The 19,234-nt window shown below is 40.9% G+C and overlaps 3 protein-coding genes across 13 annotated transcripts in view; 1 reads left to right on the plus strand and 2 right to left on the minus strand.

Moving 5' to 3' along the window:
* Positions 1-17,389, minus strand: part of LOC127839427 (F-box/LRR-repeat protein 18-like) — a 64,685-nt gene extending 47,296 nt beyond the window's left edge. The window contains exons 1-3 of one of the 2 annotated variants that reach the window (XM_052367789.1): positions 17,110-17,389; positions 12,918-13,848; positions 6,826-6,961 (exon numbers count right to left, since the gene is read on the minus strand). In XM_052367789.1, the coding sequence (XP_052223749.1) occupies positions 6,826-6,961; positions 12,918-13,848; positions 17,110-17,261 (1,219 nt within the window). In that variant the 5' untranslated portion in view covers positions 17,262-17,389. The remainder of the gene's footprint in view (positions 1-6,825; positions 6,962-12,917; positions 13,849-17,109) is intronic. The other variant, XM_052367790.1, reaches the window with a different exon arrangement.
* Positions 1-19,234, minus strand: part of LOC127839428 (F-box/LRR-repeat protein 4-like) — a 223,192-nt gene that overhangs the window by 112,793 nt on the left and 91,165 nt on the right. The window lies entirely within an intron of this gene.
* Positions 17,374-19,234, plus strand: part of LOC127839429 (serine/threonine-protein kinase 16-like) — a 29,979-nt gene continuing 28,118 nt past the window's right edge. The window contains exon 1 of the mRNA XM_052367796.1: positions 17,374-17,530. The gene's annotated coding sequence lies outside the window, so the exon portion shown is untranslated. The remainder of the gene's footprint in view (positions 17,531-19,234) is intronic.

The raw sequence follows: 19,234 nt of genomic DNA on the forward strand, positions 1-19,234 counted from the left end.
AAAACCTTTTGTTGTGAAAAATAGGGGGTGAATTACCCAATATACCCCAAAAGTTATCTATAGCCCTGTATCATTGGGACAAATCTTCTGACCAAGTTTCATGATGATCGGAGGATAAATGTGGCTTCTAGAGTGTTAACAAGGTTTTACTATAGCTATATAAGGAAAAATGCCACGACCCCTTGGCGGCCATGTTTTTCCATCGACTGGAACTATTTTCGAACTCATCCAAGATATCATTGGGACAGATTGTCTGGCCAAGTTTCATGATTATCGGACAATAAATGTGGCCTCTAGAGTGCTAATAAGGTTTAACTAAAGCAATATATATCCATATTAGGAAAAATGCCCAGCCCTTTGGCAGCCATGTTTTTCAAGCAAATGTAACCATTTTCGAACTCAACCAAGATATCATTGAGACCAATCTTCTGACCAAATTTCATGAAGATTGGACAATAAATGTGGTCTCTATAGTGTTAAATGCCCTGCCCCCTGGCAGCCATGTTTTTCAACCAACCAGCATCATTTTTGAACTCGTCCAAGATATTATTGGGATGAATCTTCTTACCAAGTTTCATGAAGATTGGAAATAAATGTGGCCTGTAGAGTGTTAACAAGATTTTACTATAGCCATTTATAGCCATATAAGGAAAAATGCCCCGCCCCTGGTGACCATGTTTTTAGACCAACCGGAACCATTTTCGAACTTGTCCAAGATATCATTGGGACAAATCTTCAGACCAAGTTTCATGATGATTGGAAAATAAATGTGGCCTCTAGAGTGTTAACAAGGTTTTACTAAAGCCATATAAAGAAAAATGCCCAGCCCCCTGGCGGCCATGTTTTTCAACCAACTGGCATCATTTTTGAACTCTTCCAAGATATTACATGTATTGGGATGAATCTTCTGACCAAGTTTCATTAAGATTGGACAATAAATGTGACCTCTAGAGTGTTAACAAGGTTTTACTATAGCCATATATATCCATATAAGGAAAAATGCCCCGCCCCTTGGCAGGCATGTTTTTTCAAGCAAATGTAACCATTTTCGAAATCATCCAAGATATCATTGAGACCAATCTTCTGACCAAATTTCATGAAGATTAGACAATAAATGTGGCCTCTAGAGTGTTAACAAGGTTTTACTATAGCCATATAAGTAAAAATGCTCGCCACCTAGCGGCCATGTTTTTCAACCAACTGGCATCATTTTCGAACTCGTCAAACATATTGTTGGGATGAATCTTCTGACCAAGTTTCATGAAGATTGGACAATAAATGTGGCCTGTAGAGTGTTAACAATGTTTTACTATAGCCATATATAGCCATATAAGGAAAAATGCCCCACCCCTTGGCAGCCATTTTTTTCAAGCAAACGTAACCATTTTCGAACTCATCCAAGATATCATTGAGACCAATCTTCTAACCAAAGTTCATGCAGATTGGACAATAAATGTGGTCTCTGGAGTGTTAACAAGGCAAATGTTGACCGCTCATGACGGACAAAAGGCGATCACAAAAGCTCACCATGAGCACGTTGTGCTCAGGTGAACTAAAAATAGAGAGCAAAGATGGGTCCCTACCATGAACAATAGAGAGCTAGAATGCACTACAAGGAAGAATAGAAAGCTAGGATGGGTCACTACAATGAACAATAGGGAGCTAGAATGGGTCCCTACAATAAACAATAGAGAGCTAGGATGGGTCCCTACAATGAACAATAGAGAGCTAGGATGGGTCCCTACAATGAACAATAGAGAGCTAGAATGGGTCCCTACAATAAACAATAGAGAGCTAGAATGGGTCCTTACAATTAACAATAGAGAGCTAGGATGGGTCCCTACAATTAACAATAGAGAGCTAGAATGGGTCCTTACAATTAACAATAGAGAGCTAGGATGGGTCCCTACAATTAACAATAGATGGCTAGAATGGGTCCTTACAATTAACAATAGAGAGCTAGGATGGGTCCCTATAATGAACAATAGAGAGCTAGAATGGGTCCCTACATTGAACAATAGAGAGCTAGAATGGGTCCCTACAAGGAACAATAGAGAGCTAGAATGGGTCCCTACAAGGAACAATCAGGAGCTAGAATGGGTCCCTACAATTAACAATAGAGAGCTAGGATGGGTCCCTACAATGAACAATAGAGAGCTGAAATGGGTCCCTACAATAAACAATAGAGAGCTAGAATGGGTCCCTACAAGGAACAACAGAGAGCTAGAATGGGTCCCTACAAGGAATAATAGGGAGCTAGAATGGGTCTCTACACAGAACAATAGGGAGCTAAAATAAGTCCCTACAAGGAACAAGAGCACTGCCTGGTGCAGACTGCTCATCTATATATTCTTTTATAAGGTGAAGGGACCTATCTCAATACTTCAATCAAACAGGGGGGTGGTATGGGGTGGGGGTGGAGATGCAGTCTTTTTCCTCTATATAAAGTTAGTACCGTATATCTGCACCATTCCCAATTCAACCATTTTTTCCAATTTGTAAATGAAAATTCCCAATTCAAATAAAACAAGGGACAAAATTGTCACAAAACCAGGTTTTCATTGTGAAAAAAAAATCTGATAAAGGGAGAAAACTCAAACTGAACTTTTGAAATGAACAAACAAAATTAACCCCCTTTGTAAGTTTGTTTAAAAAAAATAAAATCTATTTTTAGTCGTGGCGACCTTGACATTGGATATATTGACGTGATTCTTTCGTGCGACACACCGTACCATGATGGTGAACAAATGTGCCAAATGATTTTAAAATCTCACAATGAATGACATAGTTATGGCCAGGACAAGCTCATTTATGGCCATTTTTGACCTTTGAACTCAAAGTGTGACCTTGACCTTGGAGATATCGACGTAATTATTTTGCGCGACACACCGTCCAATGATGGTGAACAAATGTGCCAAATGATTTTAAAATCTAACAATGAACGACATAGTTATGGCCCGGACAAGCTTGTTCCGCCAGCCCGCCAGCCAGCCCGCCAGCCAGCCAGCCAGCCAGCCCGCCCGCCCGCATTCGCCAATCTAATAACCAGTTTTTTCCTTCGGAAAACCTGGTTAAAAATCCCAATTCACTGGAAAAAAAACGACAATGTTTACTCTTTTGTTTTACCGCCAAAATCCAAGTAAAACTAAAATCAGTGCATGTTCACCAACAGGGGAAGTAACCACAGCAAGTGTTGATGACGATATATTCCTTGGTTTCTGTTGTCTGAATACTACTGTACTCAATAAGGGGAACCTTCATCAAAATGCAACACATTTTTCGCGAATAACCAGCAACGATGGCGTCGCATAATTCAGAAGGTTGTTGATTGCATTGTGAGTTTAATTTGCAAAGAAAGACAAGATTTTAATTTAAATGTACCGCTGGCTAAATTGTTCAACTGGGTTTAATGATTTAATTGTATGCAATTATAGTAATGTTAAAGTATTCTGTTGCAACTGTTTTGCAGATCATTGAAGTTGTAGATTTTTGATATTTCAGATATTTTACTTTCTGATAAATTGAGCAAGCAGACCATGTTTGAACAAGAGAATTCCTGTGTTCTCTGTAGTTTAAAGTTGAATTATTCTCAAATCTGGTAATTCCTTTTGTAAGGTCTGTGCTACTGAACCTTTTCAAAACACGTGTATGTAAAGTGGAATAGCTGTTGTTCCAAATCGAGATTATGATCTAGTAAAGTTTGGAAGATAGTTGAAATTTAAAATGTGATTTAAATTTCATTTGTTGCAGACATCACTTGGATGAATCATTTTGCTGTTATAACACGATTATTTATTCTTGATTATTCAATATATTACATGAATGCAATTAATGTCACATAACATGCACAATCCTTAATTGTTCAGATGTTTTTAAATGTCTATTTAACATGATATTAGATACAATTCTGATATTAAAAGTGTTAATCATTGCTACATACATGTAGCAGCGTTTACTTTTGATTTCTGAATTCTAAGTATGAATTCAAATACAGGAATGTCATATTTGACTGGGTGGAAAATGCAAGTATTTTATTCTGTCCATATATTATTCTTAAATGATAAATATAAAATAAACCAGAAATCACACAGTTTTTTAAGTTTAGTATATGCTTTATTAAGATTTGAGCATAATTAATAAATTTCCCAATTTTGATGAAAACGACGCTAATTTTAATAAAGTGACCGGTGCCGGCACCAGTCCCAAAGTGGTGAGGAAAAACGCTGAGATGGGTGTATAGTGTGGGAGTGTGGTCATTTATTACATTATCTTTCAAAAAATAAGAACAAAAAAATTTAAAAAAAAACAGGGAGGGGAGGGGGATTCTTGGGTGGGATGGTTGGATGGTTTCAAAAATAAAATAATAAAAATAAATTTATTTATTTTTGGGGGGGCGTCGGGGTGGAATGGGGGGGGGGGGTTGAGAGAGGGGTATAGTGTGGGGCTGTTGTCATTAATTAGATGATCTTTCAAAAATAAGAAAAAAAAAGGGAAAAAAAATGGGGGGGGGGGATTCAGGGGTGGGGCGTTGGGGATGGTTTGGGTGGAGTCCATTGTGGTATGTCAGGTAAGTGTTGTTTTGTCAAAGTATGAATCAAATCTGATCCTAAATAAAGAAATTATGGCAATTTAAGCAAAATTTATTTATTTGACCTTGAGATTCAAGGTCATTCAAAGATCAAGGTCAAATTCAACTTGCCATGTACAGTATCCTCATGATAGTAAGAAAGTATTTGAAGTTTGAAAGCAATAGCCATCATACTTTAGAAGTAAAGTGCATCTAAACACAAAATTTAACAAAATATTCAAAGTCAAAAAAGGGCCATAATTCCGTCAAAATGCCAACCAGAGTTATGCAACTTGTCCTGTACAGTCCCCTTATGATAGTTAGCGACAGTTCCAAGTCTGAAAGCAATAGCTTGATACTTTAAGGGGTAAAATAGACCAAATCACAAAACTTAACAAAATTGTCAATTTTCTTAGTATAAAAAGGGGCATAACTCTTAAAATAAAGCTGACAGAGTTATGCATCTTGACCTACACAATTGTCTTGTTGCCATAAAAAAAGTATTCTGAGTTTGAGTTAATTATCTTTGAAAGTGTTAAAGTTATTTGACCTTATATAAAACTTTAACCAACAGCGACACAGATGCCAGGGCGAGTAGTAAAGCTCTAATTTTTCTTCGAAAAGTCGAGCTAAAAAGGACACATAATTCTGTCAAAATGCCAGTCAGAGTAACATTACTTTGCCTGCACAGTGCCCTTATGATAGTAAGTGTTGCAAGTATAAAAGCAATAGCTTTGATACTTAAGGAATAAAGTGGACCTAAACACAAAACTTGACCAAATTTTAAATTTTCTAAATATAAAAAGGGCACATTATTCTGTCAAAATGCCAGCCAGAGTTATCTAACTTTGCCTGCCCAGTCCTCTCATGATAGTAAGTAAGTGTGCCATGTTTGAATGCAATAGCGTTGATACTTTATGAGAAAAGAGGACCTAAACACAAAACTTAGCCAACGCAGACGCCCACGCCGATGCTCAGGTATGACAATAGCTCATAATCTTTTTAAAAAAACAGATGAGCTTACAATAGAGAGCTAGGATAGGTCCCTACAAAGAACAATAGAGAGCAAGGACCAATAGGGGTCTAAGACAACTCTATGCAAGTATCAATAAGTCATTTTCATAGCAAAACTAGAGCTTTGTCACAGACGTGGCGTATACCCCCACATGCTTGTTTGACACAGAATATTTTGCATGCTGTCTTCACAAAACAAGAGAAGCATATGTATACGAGATGTATGTTAAAATTGAATAAAAAATACAACAAAAAAACAAGAGAAGCTAATTTATGGCGATTTTTAAGAATTATTATGCCATTATCATTTATGGCTATTTTGACCTTTGAACGCTTGAATTCTTTCGCATGACTTGCCGTCCAATGACCGTGAACAAAATTAATGTACCGAGTCATTTTAAAATCTCACAATGAATGACATAGTTTTGGCCATTTTTGACCTTTGAACTCAAAGTGTGACCTTGACCTTGGAGATATCAACGTAATTCTTCTGCATGACACACCATCAAACGATGGTGAACAAATTTGCAGAATGATTTTTAAATCTCACAATGAATGACATAGTTATGGCCCGGACAAGATCATTTATGGCCATTTTTGACCTTTCAACTCAAAGTCTGACCTTGACCTTGATGATATTGACGTAATTCTTTTGCATGACACACCGTCCAATGATGTTGAACAAATGTGCCTAATGATCTTAAAGTCTCACAATAAATGACAAAGTTATGGCCCGGACAAGCATTTGACCTTTGAACTCCAAGTGTGACCTTGACGTTGGAGATATCGACGTACTTCTTTCGCATGACACACTGTCCCATGATGGTGAACAAATGTACCAAATCATTTAAAAATAAATGACTTAGTTATGGACCGGACAAACTTTTGGTTTAAAACACACTAAGAGACCCCGTGACCTAGTTTTTGACCCTGAATGACCCATATTCAAACATGACATAGACATCATCTAGATACAACTTGTGACCAAGTTTGGTGAAGATCGGATGAAATTTTGGGACAGACCGACCAATCGACCACCCGACATAGTGAATCCTATATAGCCTCCATTACCAATGGTAATAGGGGTATAAAAATACATGTAATTCAAAGAGAAAGAGTGCATTAGGATGGGTCAATGAGGAACAATTGAGAATTAGATGCCTATGGGTTATAAAGGAATACTACATAATTATTGTACCTGTACCAGTTATGAACTACTGCAATGTAGAGCATTGAACTTGTACCTGTGATGTTGTACTTGGTGAGAACAGACACAGGACTGGTGTGATTGTTCTCAAGGTGCAGGTGCAAGTCAGACAGGTTGAGATGTCGCAGGTTCTTGCACTGCTCCAGCACATTCCCTAAGGCTTCAAGATTATGCTGAAACATTGACCAAACACAATCATCACAACAATACCAACATTTTGTGGGAAGTGACTGAGTCAATAAAATTTTTGGCTATATTTAAATTAAATGGACAGTGATTTTTTTCAAGCTTTTGGTACAGGGTCAGTGCCATTGGGTAGGGAAAAATTGACCTTACTGTCTACAAAGGAAATTTTTTTATGTGAAGAATAAAATGAAAAACTTTAAAAATGTTTCTTTTATTAAAATAACATATAATAGCTTTGAACTATTACAATTAATTCCATTAAACAGTTGATGCAAAATTTCTTAAGTAAATATTCATAAGCCCCATAGGCTTCCCCTTTCTAATTATGGTTGATGTGCATTACGCACATCATCTTGTATTTTTGTGCGCTGATGGCATCCCACTACTAACCTGATCCCGTTGTGTTTGTATGCTGCTGGCAACCCACTACAGACAAGATCCAACTGTGTTTGTGTGCTTGTGGTACCCCACTACTAACCTGATCCAATTGTGTTTGTGTGCTGGTTGTACCCCACTACAGACCTGATCCAAGTGTGTTTTTGTGCTGGTAGTAACACATTACAGACCAGATCCCATTGTGTTTGTGCGCTGGTTGTACCCCACTACATACCTGATCCCAGTGTGTTTGTGTGCTGGTAGTAACACATTACAGACCAGATCCCAGTGTGTTTGTGTGCTGGTTGTACCCCACTACTGACCAGATCCCAGTGAGTTTGTGTGCAGGTAGTACCCCACTACTGACCTGATCCCAGAGTGTTTGTGGGCTGAATGCAATCCACTTCTGACCTGATCCCAGTGCGTTTGTGTGCTGGTAGTACCTCATAACAGACCTGATCCTAGTGCGTTTGTGTGCTGGTAGTAACACATTACAGACCAGACCCCAGTGTGTTTGTGTGCTGGTAGTACCTCATAACAGACCAGATCTCAGTGTGTTTGTGTGCTGGTAGTAACACATTACAGACCAGATCCCAGTGTGTTTGTGTCCTGGTGCAACCCACTACAGACCTGATCCCAGTGTGTTTGTATACTGGTGGCATCCTGCTACTGACCTAATCCCAGTGTGTTTGTATGCTGCTGACAACCCACTACAGACCAGATCTTACTGTGTTTGTGTGCTTGTGATACCCCACTACAGAACTGATCCCAGTGTGTTTGTGTGCTGGTAGTACCCAACTACTGACCAGATCCCAGTGTGTTTGTGTGCTTTTGATACCCCACTACTGACCTGATCACAGTGTGTTTGATAGCTAGTAGTACCCCACCACTGACCTGATCCCAGTGTGTGTTTGTGGTACCCCACTACATACCGGATTCCAGTGAGTTTGTGTGCTGGTGACACCCAACCACTGACCAGATCCCAGTGTATTTGCATGCTGGTAGAACTCCACTACTGACCAGATCCCAGTGATTTTTTAAGCTGATGGTACCACACTATGGACGTGATGACAGTGTGTTTGCGTGCTGGTAGAAAGACACTACTGACCAGATCCAAAGGTGTGTGTGCTAGTGTTACTGCCTGATCCCCGTAATTGTGTGCTGGTGGTACCCAACTACTTACCGATCTCAGTGTGTTTGTGTGCTGGTGGTACCCCACTTCTGACCTGATCCCAGTGTGTTTGTGTGTATGTGACATCCCACTACTGTACTGATCCCAGTGTGTTTGTTTGCTGGTGACATCCCACTACTGACCTGATCAAAAGTGTGTTAATGTTCTAGGTGTACCTACTGCTGCCCTGATTCAGTGTGTTTGTGTACTTGTGGTAACCCACTCTGACCTGGTCCCAGTGTGCTTGTGTGCTAATAGTACCCCACTACTGACCTGATCTCAGTGTGTTTTGTGCTGATTGAAACCAACTTCTGACCTGATCCGAGTGTTTGTGTGCTGGAAGTACAAAACTACTGACCTGATCCCAGTGAGTTTGTGTTCTGGTAGTACCCCACTCTGACCTGATCCAAGTGTGTTTCTAAGCTGGTGGCATCCTACTATGGACCTGATCCCAGTGTGTTTGTGTGCTGGTGGTACCCAACTACTGACCTGATCACAGTGAGTTTGTGTGCTGGTAGTACCACACTACTGACCTGATCCCAGTGTGTTTGTGTGCTGGTAGTACCCCACTACTGACCTGATCCGAGAGTTTGTGTGCTGGTGGCATCCCCCTACTGACATGATCCCAGTGAGTTTGTGTGCTGGTAGTACCCCACTACTGACCTGATCCCAGAGAGTTTGTGTGCTTGCTGCACCCTACTACTGACCTGATCCAAGTGAGTTTGTGTGCGGGTAGTACCCCACTACTGACCTGATCCCAGTGTGTTTGTGTGCTGAATGCAATTCACTTCTGACCTGATCCCAGTGTGTTTGTGTGCTGGTAGTACCCCACTACTGACCTGATCCCAGTGTTTGTGTGCTGGTAGTACCCCAAAAATGACCAGATCCCAGTGATTTTGTGTGCTGATTGAAACCCACTTCTTACCTGATCCCAGTGAGTTAATGTGCTGGTGGCACCCCACTACTTACCTGATACCGGTGAGTTTGTGTGCTTGTGGCACCCCACTACTGACTAGATCCCAGTGAGTTTGTGAGCAGGTGGCACCCCACTACTGACCAGATCCCAGTGAGTTTGTGTGCTGGTTGTACCCCACTACTGACCTGATCCCAGTGTGTTTGTGTGCTGGTAGTACCCCACTACTGACCTGATCCCAGTGTGTTTGTGTGCTGGTAGTACTCCACTACTGACCTGATCCAAGTGTGTTTGTGTGCTGGTAGTACCCCACTACTGACCTGATCCCAGTGTTTTTGTGTGCTGGTAGTACCCCGCTTATGACCAGATCCCAGTGATTTTGTGTGCTGATTGAAACCCACTTCTGATCAGATCCCAGCGAGTTTATGTGCTGGTGGCACCCCACTACTGACCAGATCCCAGTGAGTTTGTGTGCTGGTAGTACCCATCTACTGACCTGATCCCATTGTTTTGTGTGCTGGTGGCACCCCACTACTGACCTGATCCCAGAGTGTTTCTGAGCTGGTGGCACCCTACTTCTGACCTGATCCCAGTGAGTTTGTGTGCTGGTAGTACCCCACTACTGACCTGATCCCAGTGATTTTGTGTGCTTGTGATACCTGACTACTGACCTGATCCCAGTGTGTTTGTGTACTGAATGCAACCCACTTATGACCTGATCCAAGTGAGTTTGTGTGCTGGTGGTACCCCACTACTGACCTGATCCCAGTGTGTTTGTGTGCTTGTGATACCCGACTATTGACCTGATCCCAGTGTGTTTGTGTGCTGAATGCAACCCACTTCTTACCTGATCCAAGTGTGCTTTTGTTCTGATAGAAACTTACTTCTGACCTGATCCCAGTGTAACATAGTCCAATGGGATGACAATTCATACTCAAGTCCGATGAAATGTTCATTGATGTTTTATTCTACTAATTAACAAGTCCACAAAATATTCTAATTAATAAAATACATTCAGTAAATTTTGAGATCGTAAAATATTTAAGTTCAATAATAAAAATATTGCTGGCTACCAGACCATTACGAGCCAGCCCCGCAATTCACAATAAAAATGAATCCGATGTATATGCTAGTTTAACTCGAGCTGGACCCTTTTACATAAAACATGGCCCTCTCTATTATTAGAAAAGACACAAACCTGCATTGCTACTAAATATAATACTCTGCGATACACTACATATGTATACTATCCTGTTATAAATATTATTATATTATTACATCAAAACTGCCATCTTCGTGTTTGAAGTCAAAATTTATCTACACAACCAATGTCAATTTCCCAATCATTTATATATTATTATATGAAAACTTTGGTGATTTTTACAAGTGATTTTAACATTTTATCAATAAATTTAGTTTTGTTATTAAATAAAAGTCCACCATGAAAGGCTTGTTTATGCAACCTTGACAGTTTGTTGATTTAAGTCGTGTACTGTTACATTTACCATTGATGCCGTTTTGCTGACTTACATTATGTTACACCAGTGAGATTGTGTGCTTGTGGTACCCCACTACTGACCTGATTCCAGTGTGTTTGTGTGCTGGTAGTACCCCCACTGCATGCCTGATCCCAGTGTGTTTGTGTGCTTGTGGTACCCCACTACTGGCCTGATCCCAGTGCATTTGTGTGCTTGTGGTACCCCACTACTGGCCTGATCCCAGTGTGTTTGTGAGATAGTGACATCCCACTACTGACCCGATCCCAGTGTGTTTGTGTGCTAGTGACATCCCACTACAGTGGGGGTTTTTCGTTAAAAATCAGGTCTGGTATTCGGCCCCATTCCCAAATGAAAAAAGTATATATTGTTCCCAAATGGGACCTAAAAATACCCAATTGAAAGTTTCATTAATAAAAATATATATTAATTTTTATTTATTTTTATTTTTTTGAGATTTCAACATTTTGCTCATCTCCCATCAAGCCACATCAGTTCAACCTTATTTAAAATTATACTGAAAAACACTTCTATTCTATATTTGAAGCATTGTTTTAGCAAAACAGCAACAACACTAATTTCCAACTTTTAGTCAAAACGCTGCACATTTTCCAAATTCACAGGGACCTGGCCCCAGTCCCAAAATGGTGGAAAAAAAACACTGCTCCACTGACCAGATCCGAGTGAGTTTGTGTGCTGGTGGTACCGCACTACTGACCTGATCCCAGTGTGTTTGTGTGCTGGTGACATACCACTTCTGACAAGATCCCAGTGAGTTTGTGTGCTGGTAGTACCCCACTACTGGCCTGATCCCAGTGAGTTTTGTTGCTGGTCACATCCCAATACTGACCAGATCCCAGTGTGTTTGTGTGCTGGTGGTACCCCATTACTGACCTGATCCCAAAGTGATTGTGTGCTGGTGACATATGATACCACTACTGAACTGATCCCAGTGTGTTTGTTTGCTAGTGACAACCCACTACTGACCTTATCCCAGTGTGTTTTTGTGCTGATTGCACCCCCTTCTGACCTGATCCCAGTGTTTGTGTGGTTGTGGTACCACACTACTGAATTGATGGCAGTGTGGTTGTCTGCTGGTGGCACCCCACAACTGACCAGATCCCAGTTTGTTTTTGTGCTGATTGCACCCCCTTTTGACCTGATCCCATTTTTTGTGGTTGTGTTACCCCACTACTGACCTGATCCCAGTGTTTGTGTGCTTGTGGCACCCCACTTCTGACCAGATCCCAGTGTGTTTGTGTGTTGGTAACATCACACTACTTACCAGATCCCAGTGACTTTGTGTGCTGGTGGCACCCCACTACTGACCTGATCCCGGTGTGTTTGTGTTCTGGTGGCACCCTACTTCTGATCTGATCCCGTGAGTTTGGGTGCTTGTAGTACCCCCCTACTGACACTGATCCAAGTGTATTTTTGTGCTGATTGCAACCCACTTATGACCTGATTCATGTTTGTTTCTGAGCTTGTGGCAACCTACTACTGACAAAGATCCCAGTGTGTTTGTATGCTGATGGTGCCCAACTGCTGACCTGATCCCAGTGTTTGTGTGCTTATAGTTCCCCACTACAGACCAGATCCCAGTGTACTTGTGTGCTGTTGACATCCCAATAATGAACAGATCCCAGTGTGTTTGTGTGCTTGTGGTAACCCATTTCTCACCTGATCCCAGTGTGTTTGTGTGCTGATTGCAACCCACATTTGACCTATTCCCAGTGTGTTTGTGTACTTGTGGTAACCCACTTCTCACCTGATCCCAGTGTGTTTGTGTGCTGATTGCAATCCACTCTTCACCTGATCCCAGTGTGTTTGTGTGCTGATTGCAACCCACTTTTGACCTGATCCCAGTGTGTTTGTGTGCTTGTGGTACCCAACTACTGACCAGATCCCAGTGAGTTTGTGTGCTGGTGGCACCCCACTACGGACCTGATCCCAGTGTGTTTGTGTGTTGATGGGATCCCATAACCTACCTGACCCCAGTGTGTTTTTGTGCCGCTGGCGCCCTGCAGGTTCAGTGAGACCAGGTTGGAACACCGGCTGACTCTGAGAAGCATGATATAAGTCATCGTTGACAATGTGTGTGACAGATTCAAGTACTGCAATGCTGGTTTGTCCATATCAAAAAATGCATCAAGGTTCACTAAGTCCACTCCCGACATATCCAGACTTTGCAAGGTCATGCATGATTCCTTCAATGTGTTAATTAATTTGTTGAAAGTTTTAGATTCCAAGTAGAGGCCAAGTATTGGGACACCCTTGTCCAGGCCAGACAGTGAGAGACTCATGAACTGCTTACCAGCTTGAGCTAATGACTTTGCCAGAATTGCAAAGTAATACAAACGGGTAGTGGCATAAGCTGTAGAATTTATGGACAAGTTTTTCAAATTTCTGAGTTTTTCCGTTTTGATTAGTGGATGAATAATATGCCTGTTTTCTTTATGGTTCATTCCAGGAGAAGCTATCATGCAAAATGTTTCCATATTGGGACAGTATTCAAATATTGTCTTCTGACTGCTCACTTGTTGACATCTAGGTGCAGTAGTGGTAATGTCCTCTCGTGTATGAATACCAAAATTCTCAATATGCTTGAGTGATTGTTGGAATGTTCGGTTTAGGTTAATCTCAGATGAAAACTCCAATAAGCTTGCAACAGAAATCACAAGGGTTTTGAGACATTCCAATGAGCACACAACTTTTGCAAGAGCGTTAATTGTCAGTTTACAATCTAACAGAAACAAATGTTGTACTTTCTGGCACTTTAAGAGACTGTTCAAAAGACAAGTAGAGGTGAACCAGTAGCAGTGGTTGAGGTTGAGCACTTCAATGAGGTCCCTGCCAGCGCCCAGGTACTCCTTGAGCCTGTTCTCTGTCAACCCCACACAGTTTTGCAGATCAGTGTACCTGTAACACAGAACAAACACTAGCCTATACTTCCAGGTCAGTGTACCTGTAACACATAACAGACACCAACCTCTGCTCCAGGGTCATGTACATGTAACAGGTTTGACCACAGGGGCATGATTTTAACAAACTTGTACAGAACCTCTATCTGATGTATCATACCAAATATCTAAGCTCTGGGACCTGTGGTTTCAGAGATGAGTTTTAAAATTATTTGTTTAAGATATTCACTTAAGAATTCTTTATTTCAAATCAGATTACCCATGCAGCAATGTTTTCCTTCTTTACGAAGTACCAGTAGAAAACACTTTCAAAATAAAGGAAAAATTACTAAATTCCAAATTGTCTTCACAAAAAGTCAAAAGGATTATTCACTTTTGGAACGAAATTGATGCAAATAGCGTCAATTTTGTTCCAAAAGTGAATAATCAGCAAGTGAACACAAAATAATGATTAGTTGTGTGTACCACTAGCACATGGCTTTAAGTTAATTAAATTGCCAAAATAATATCCCTCCGCCTATTAACTATTAACAAGGTTGAATTAAAGAGATTGTTTCCATAAATAAGACTATTACTGTTTTACTTTTGTAATGATTTCGCAGATGAAAAAAAATATTTTAACTTAAAAAGAATGCGTATTAGAATTAGTAAAAAAGGTGCCCTTCATATGCAACAGTGCCTAGCGATTGGGAGGTCACACTGTGGGAGCGTTCTTTAGATCCCATAAACACAAAGTATTGGTTCTAGTCCCAGGAAACCGACTCAAGAGCGTTTCAAATAAGTATTTCTATAAAATCAAGCTTAAATTAATATGTTTAACCTGTGAAGTTTCACTAAAATCTGCACAGCAACTCCTCTTTGATTGACATCAAACATAATCCTTTGTGGTTGTTGTTTGACCATGCCTGCCCATGCCTGTGTGACTGTGCGATCATGACTGTGTAAACTTGGTTGTGAGACTGTGACTGTGCTAGTGTGACCGTGGTTGTGTAACCGTGGTTGGGTGACTGTGCTTGTGTGACTGTGCCTGTGTGACTGTGCCTGTGTGCCCATGGTTGTGTGACTGTGCCTGTGTGACTGTGCCTATGTGACTGTGGTTGTGTGACTGTGCCAGTGTGACGGTGCCTGTGTGACTGTGCCTGTGTGACCATGCCTGTGTGACCATGGTTGTGTGACCTTGACTGTGTGACTGTGCCTGTGTGACTGTGCCTGTGTGACCATGCCTTTGTGACCATAACTGTGTGACCATGGTTGTGTGACCATTACTGTGTGACTGTGACCATGACTGTGCCTGTGAGACTGTGACCATTTGTGACTGTGCCTGTGGGACCGTGCCTGTGTGAATGTGCCAATGTGACTGAGGTTGTGTGACTGTGTGACCATGTGTGACTATGCCTGTGCCTGTGTGACTGTGCCTGTGAGACTGGTTGTTTGACCATGCCTGTATGACCGTGCCTGTGTGATTGTGTTTGTTTGACCTTGCATGTGAGTTTGTGCCTGAGCGACCATGCCTGTGTGACCGTGGTTGTGTGTGCAACCATGCCTGTGTGAATGTACTTGTTTGACTGTGCCTATGTGACTGTGGTTGTTTGACCGTAGTTGTTTGACTGTGCCTGTGTGATTGTTGTGACCGTGGTTGTTTGACCATGCCTATGTGACCGTCCTTGTTTGACCATGCCTGTGTGACTGTGGTTGTTTGACCATGCATGTGTGACCATGCCTATGTGACCATGACTGTGTGACTGTGCTTGTAAGTGGATGTGTGTGCTCTACCAACTAAGCAGTGAAGCTTCTACAGACCGGTGCTCTACCAACTGAGCTAATGAGGCTTCTGTAGACTGTTGTTCGAAACATTTATTTATCTTTAACAGTCACACAGGCATGGTCACACAGGTATGGTAACACAGACACAGTCACTCAACCACGGTCACACAGGCACACACTGGCATGGTTGGTCAGACAACCATGGTCACACAGGCATGGTCACACAGGCATGGTTCCACAGGAACAGTCACACACAACCACAGGCACACAACCACAGTCACACAGGCACAGTCACACAACCACAATCACACAGGCACAGTCACACAACCACAGTCACATAGGCATGGTTACACAGGCACGGTTACACAGGGCGGCACAGTCACACAGGCACGGTCACACAACCACAGTCACAGTCACATAGCCACGGTCACACAGGCATGGTCACACAGGCACAGTCATGGTCACACAGTCATGGTCACACAGTCATGGTCACACAGGCACGGTCACACTGGCACAGTCAAGGTCACACATGCATGGTCACACAGGCAAAGTCACACATGCACAGTCACACAGGCCCAATCACACAACCACGGTCACACAGGCACGGTCACACAGGCAAGGTCACACAACCACAGTCACACAACCACAGTAACAGGCACGGTTACACAACCACAGTCACACAACCACAGTAACAGGCACAGTCACACAGGCACAGTCACACAACCACAGTCACTCAGGCCACACAGGCATGGTCACACAGGCACGGTCACACAACCACTGTCACACAACCAGGGTCACACAGGCATGTTCACACAGGCATGGTCAAACAACCAAGGTCAAACAAACATGGTCACACATGCATGTTCAAACAACCAGGCACAGAGGCAACACACAATAACCTCACACCATCACACAGGCATGGTCACACAGGCACTGTCAGACAGGCACGGTCACACATGCATGGTCACACATGCACGGTCACACATGCACAGTCACACAGACACAGCGGTGCTTTTTTCACCATTTTGGGAATGGGCCTGGGAAAAATCGCAGTGTTTTGAATGAAAAAATAACTTTATTATCTCCGGAATCCTCCACAAGATATATCTCGTGTATAATCAACCAATTGCAATACACAGTGTTTATCCGGAACCTCTGTTACATAGTCTGTAATAAGAAAGAACGAATTGTAAATTCAAAGCTTTGGGTTTGATATTAAATGGGTTTTGTGTCAAGTTTTTTGTTTTGAGTATTTCTCCACAAATTACTCGCTATTTGATATTGATGTATTTGCTTGATTTAACTCGATTTAATAGACATACGTGAGACATATTTTTTTACATTGATTTTCATTTTATCAAGAAGAACGCTGAGCTGTATGTACTCGTAAAAGCCAAGAAGCTAAGAGCATTCAAGAAGAAGTAGCTTGGAGTTGAATAATTGCAATAACACCACTACACTCAGTTCAGTATTCATGTTCAAAAACTGACTGTACCTGAATATGTCCTTGTCGTGACACACCATCTTAAACCTGGAGCACACTTTGGTAAGATCAACCCAAAACTTTCGAGGCACGAAACACAGAATGTGAAGAAGGACATCATCAGAAATATAATCAAACCAACATTTGTCTCCAACTGCCTCCATTTTATTGAAGCAGATGGTCGCTGGAACAATCCAAACCTAAATGAATCCACCTGAAGATACTTAGTTATTCACAGATTTTCTTACTTTTGAAACATACGACCACACTGATGCAGAATGCAAGCGTCTGAAATACTCGGAATGGGTATAACAACAACAACAACAACAAGTTATGCCACGAAGTTCCATTTGTCAATGGCAATGCAGATTTTCTTCACGATTTCTTTGAGCATATGATCGCAGTTTGCTTGCCAGTAACGGAACTATTCCCGGTAAATAATTGTTTTTGGGAAAATTACTATGTTTTATCAACAACGGAAACACGAATTACCCAAATCTACCCTGTCCATATCAACACTAATTCTAGCTAATGTTGTCATAAATTTAGTGACAAATATGTATTGCGTCCGGTAGTTGCTATGGAATTGTGTCGAAAGACCATCAAAGGCCTGAAATCTGTGATAGAGCTAAATCAAGGAACGTAATAAAACATAGAACAGCCAATACATCTAAGTTGTATAAGGCGTAAAAAAATAATTGCTTGTTTCCGGTGGCCCGACCCTATCTAATTTTTTGCCACCGGTCCTAATCTTTTTTTAGCCTAAACTTTAAAAAAAACCGGACTGGGTATTTTATCGGCAATGCTCAATTAACTGTATACGTTATCCGCATATTATTTTTATTGTTATTGAAGCGCACGTGGTAGCTGGCCAATCAGCATTGAGTTTGCTCACACATAATATTAGGTCATTCATGCGCAGACACTGTACACTTGGAATAAACAGTTGATCTTGTCGTCTGCCAACAATATAGCGACCAATGGCAAACGTCGTTTTTAAAGATTAACAAATCAAAAGAAGCATAACAATAAATAAATTATTTCTAAGCTGATTACTTAACACTTTTCTCCCAACTATCGATCTGAATTAAAGGATGATAATTAAATAATTAGTTCTATTTGGAAAATGTTACACCTTTCTGCTGATTATCGTTTGAAATTAAAAGGTGATAATTAAGTTGTTTTTTACCCACAAAAAAATGCTATTGTAAAGCAATATGTCAACCAAATTGTATATTTGCTAGGTTTTGCAATGTCTGCAGTCAAACGATATGCACATTTTATTTAATGTGCAAAACGCATACAATTTTTCGGACTGTCGTTTTTGGATACATTATTTTTCGTCAATTATAATTTATTTTCAAAGTTCTTTATAGAATAAATAGATTGACAAATACACATGCGGTGATACGGACGGTGTGGTTTATAATATTTTTAATTGCATTCACCTGAAAATACAATTGGAAAGACAATAAAAAATAACAATAAGTAAGGGCACTGGATGGGGTGGGGGATCTGCCCTTTATTTCTGTTTGGGTTCCTGCGGCTGCGGTTCCAAGACCCCCGGCCTAATTTCCAGGATTTCAAATTTGGAACAATCGACACCCCTGTTAAATGTACATCTATAAAATAACCATACTAATTATTTTTATATTGAAAACTGTATGTTACATTATGATATGTGATATGCCCTTGTTGTCATTTAAAGAAATATAAACAAGTTGATAGTAACATCATCGAAAAACAAAAAACTGGTTGGCTCAATGAAATTTTGGGGCAGCGCTAGCCCTGGTAGATAGACCCCATGACACCAGTACATAATATAATCTGAAAATGTGGTCCTTTGGAAGCATAAACTGCATCCAAGAAATATAATAGCACACCCAGTTTGATTGGGTCTGTTCATGATGATAATGTTACATGCAACACCACTCCCGTCCCCCTAGCACGGCTTTTGGGCTATTTAGTATATTATAAATTATAAGTAATATAGTATACACTCCATGATCCCAAAGGAACAGAAAGTATAACAACACTGAATCCCTATACTAGGCTATAGACACTGAGGGTCAAGCTTTCTGCGACTTTAGTTATGCCTTTTATTGGTCATAAAATGGACTATTAAAGTCGTTGCCAG

The sequence above is a fragment of the Dreissena polymorpha genome, chromosome 7 (assembly GCF_020536995.1).
Source record: "Dreissena polymorpha isolate Duluth1 chromosome 7, UMN_Dpol_1.0, whole genome shotgun sequence".
In the NCBI taxonomy this organism is placed as follows: domain Eukaryota; kingdom Metazoa; phylum Mollusca; class Bivalvia; order Myida; family Dreissenidae; genus Dreissena; species Dreissena polymorpha.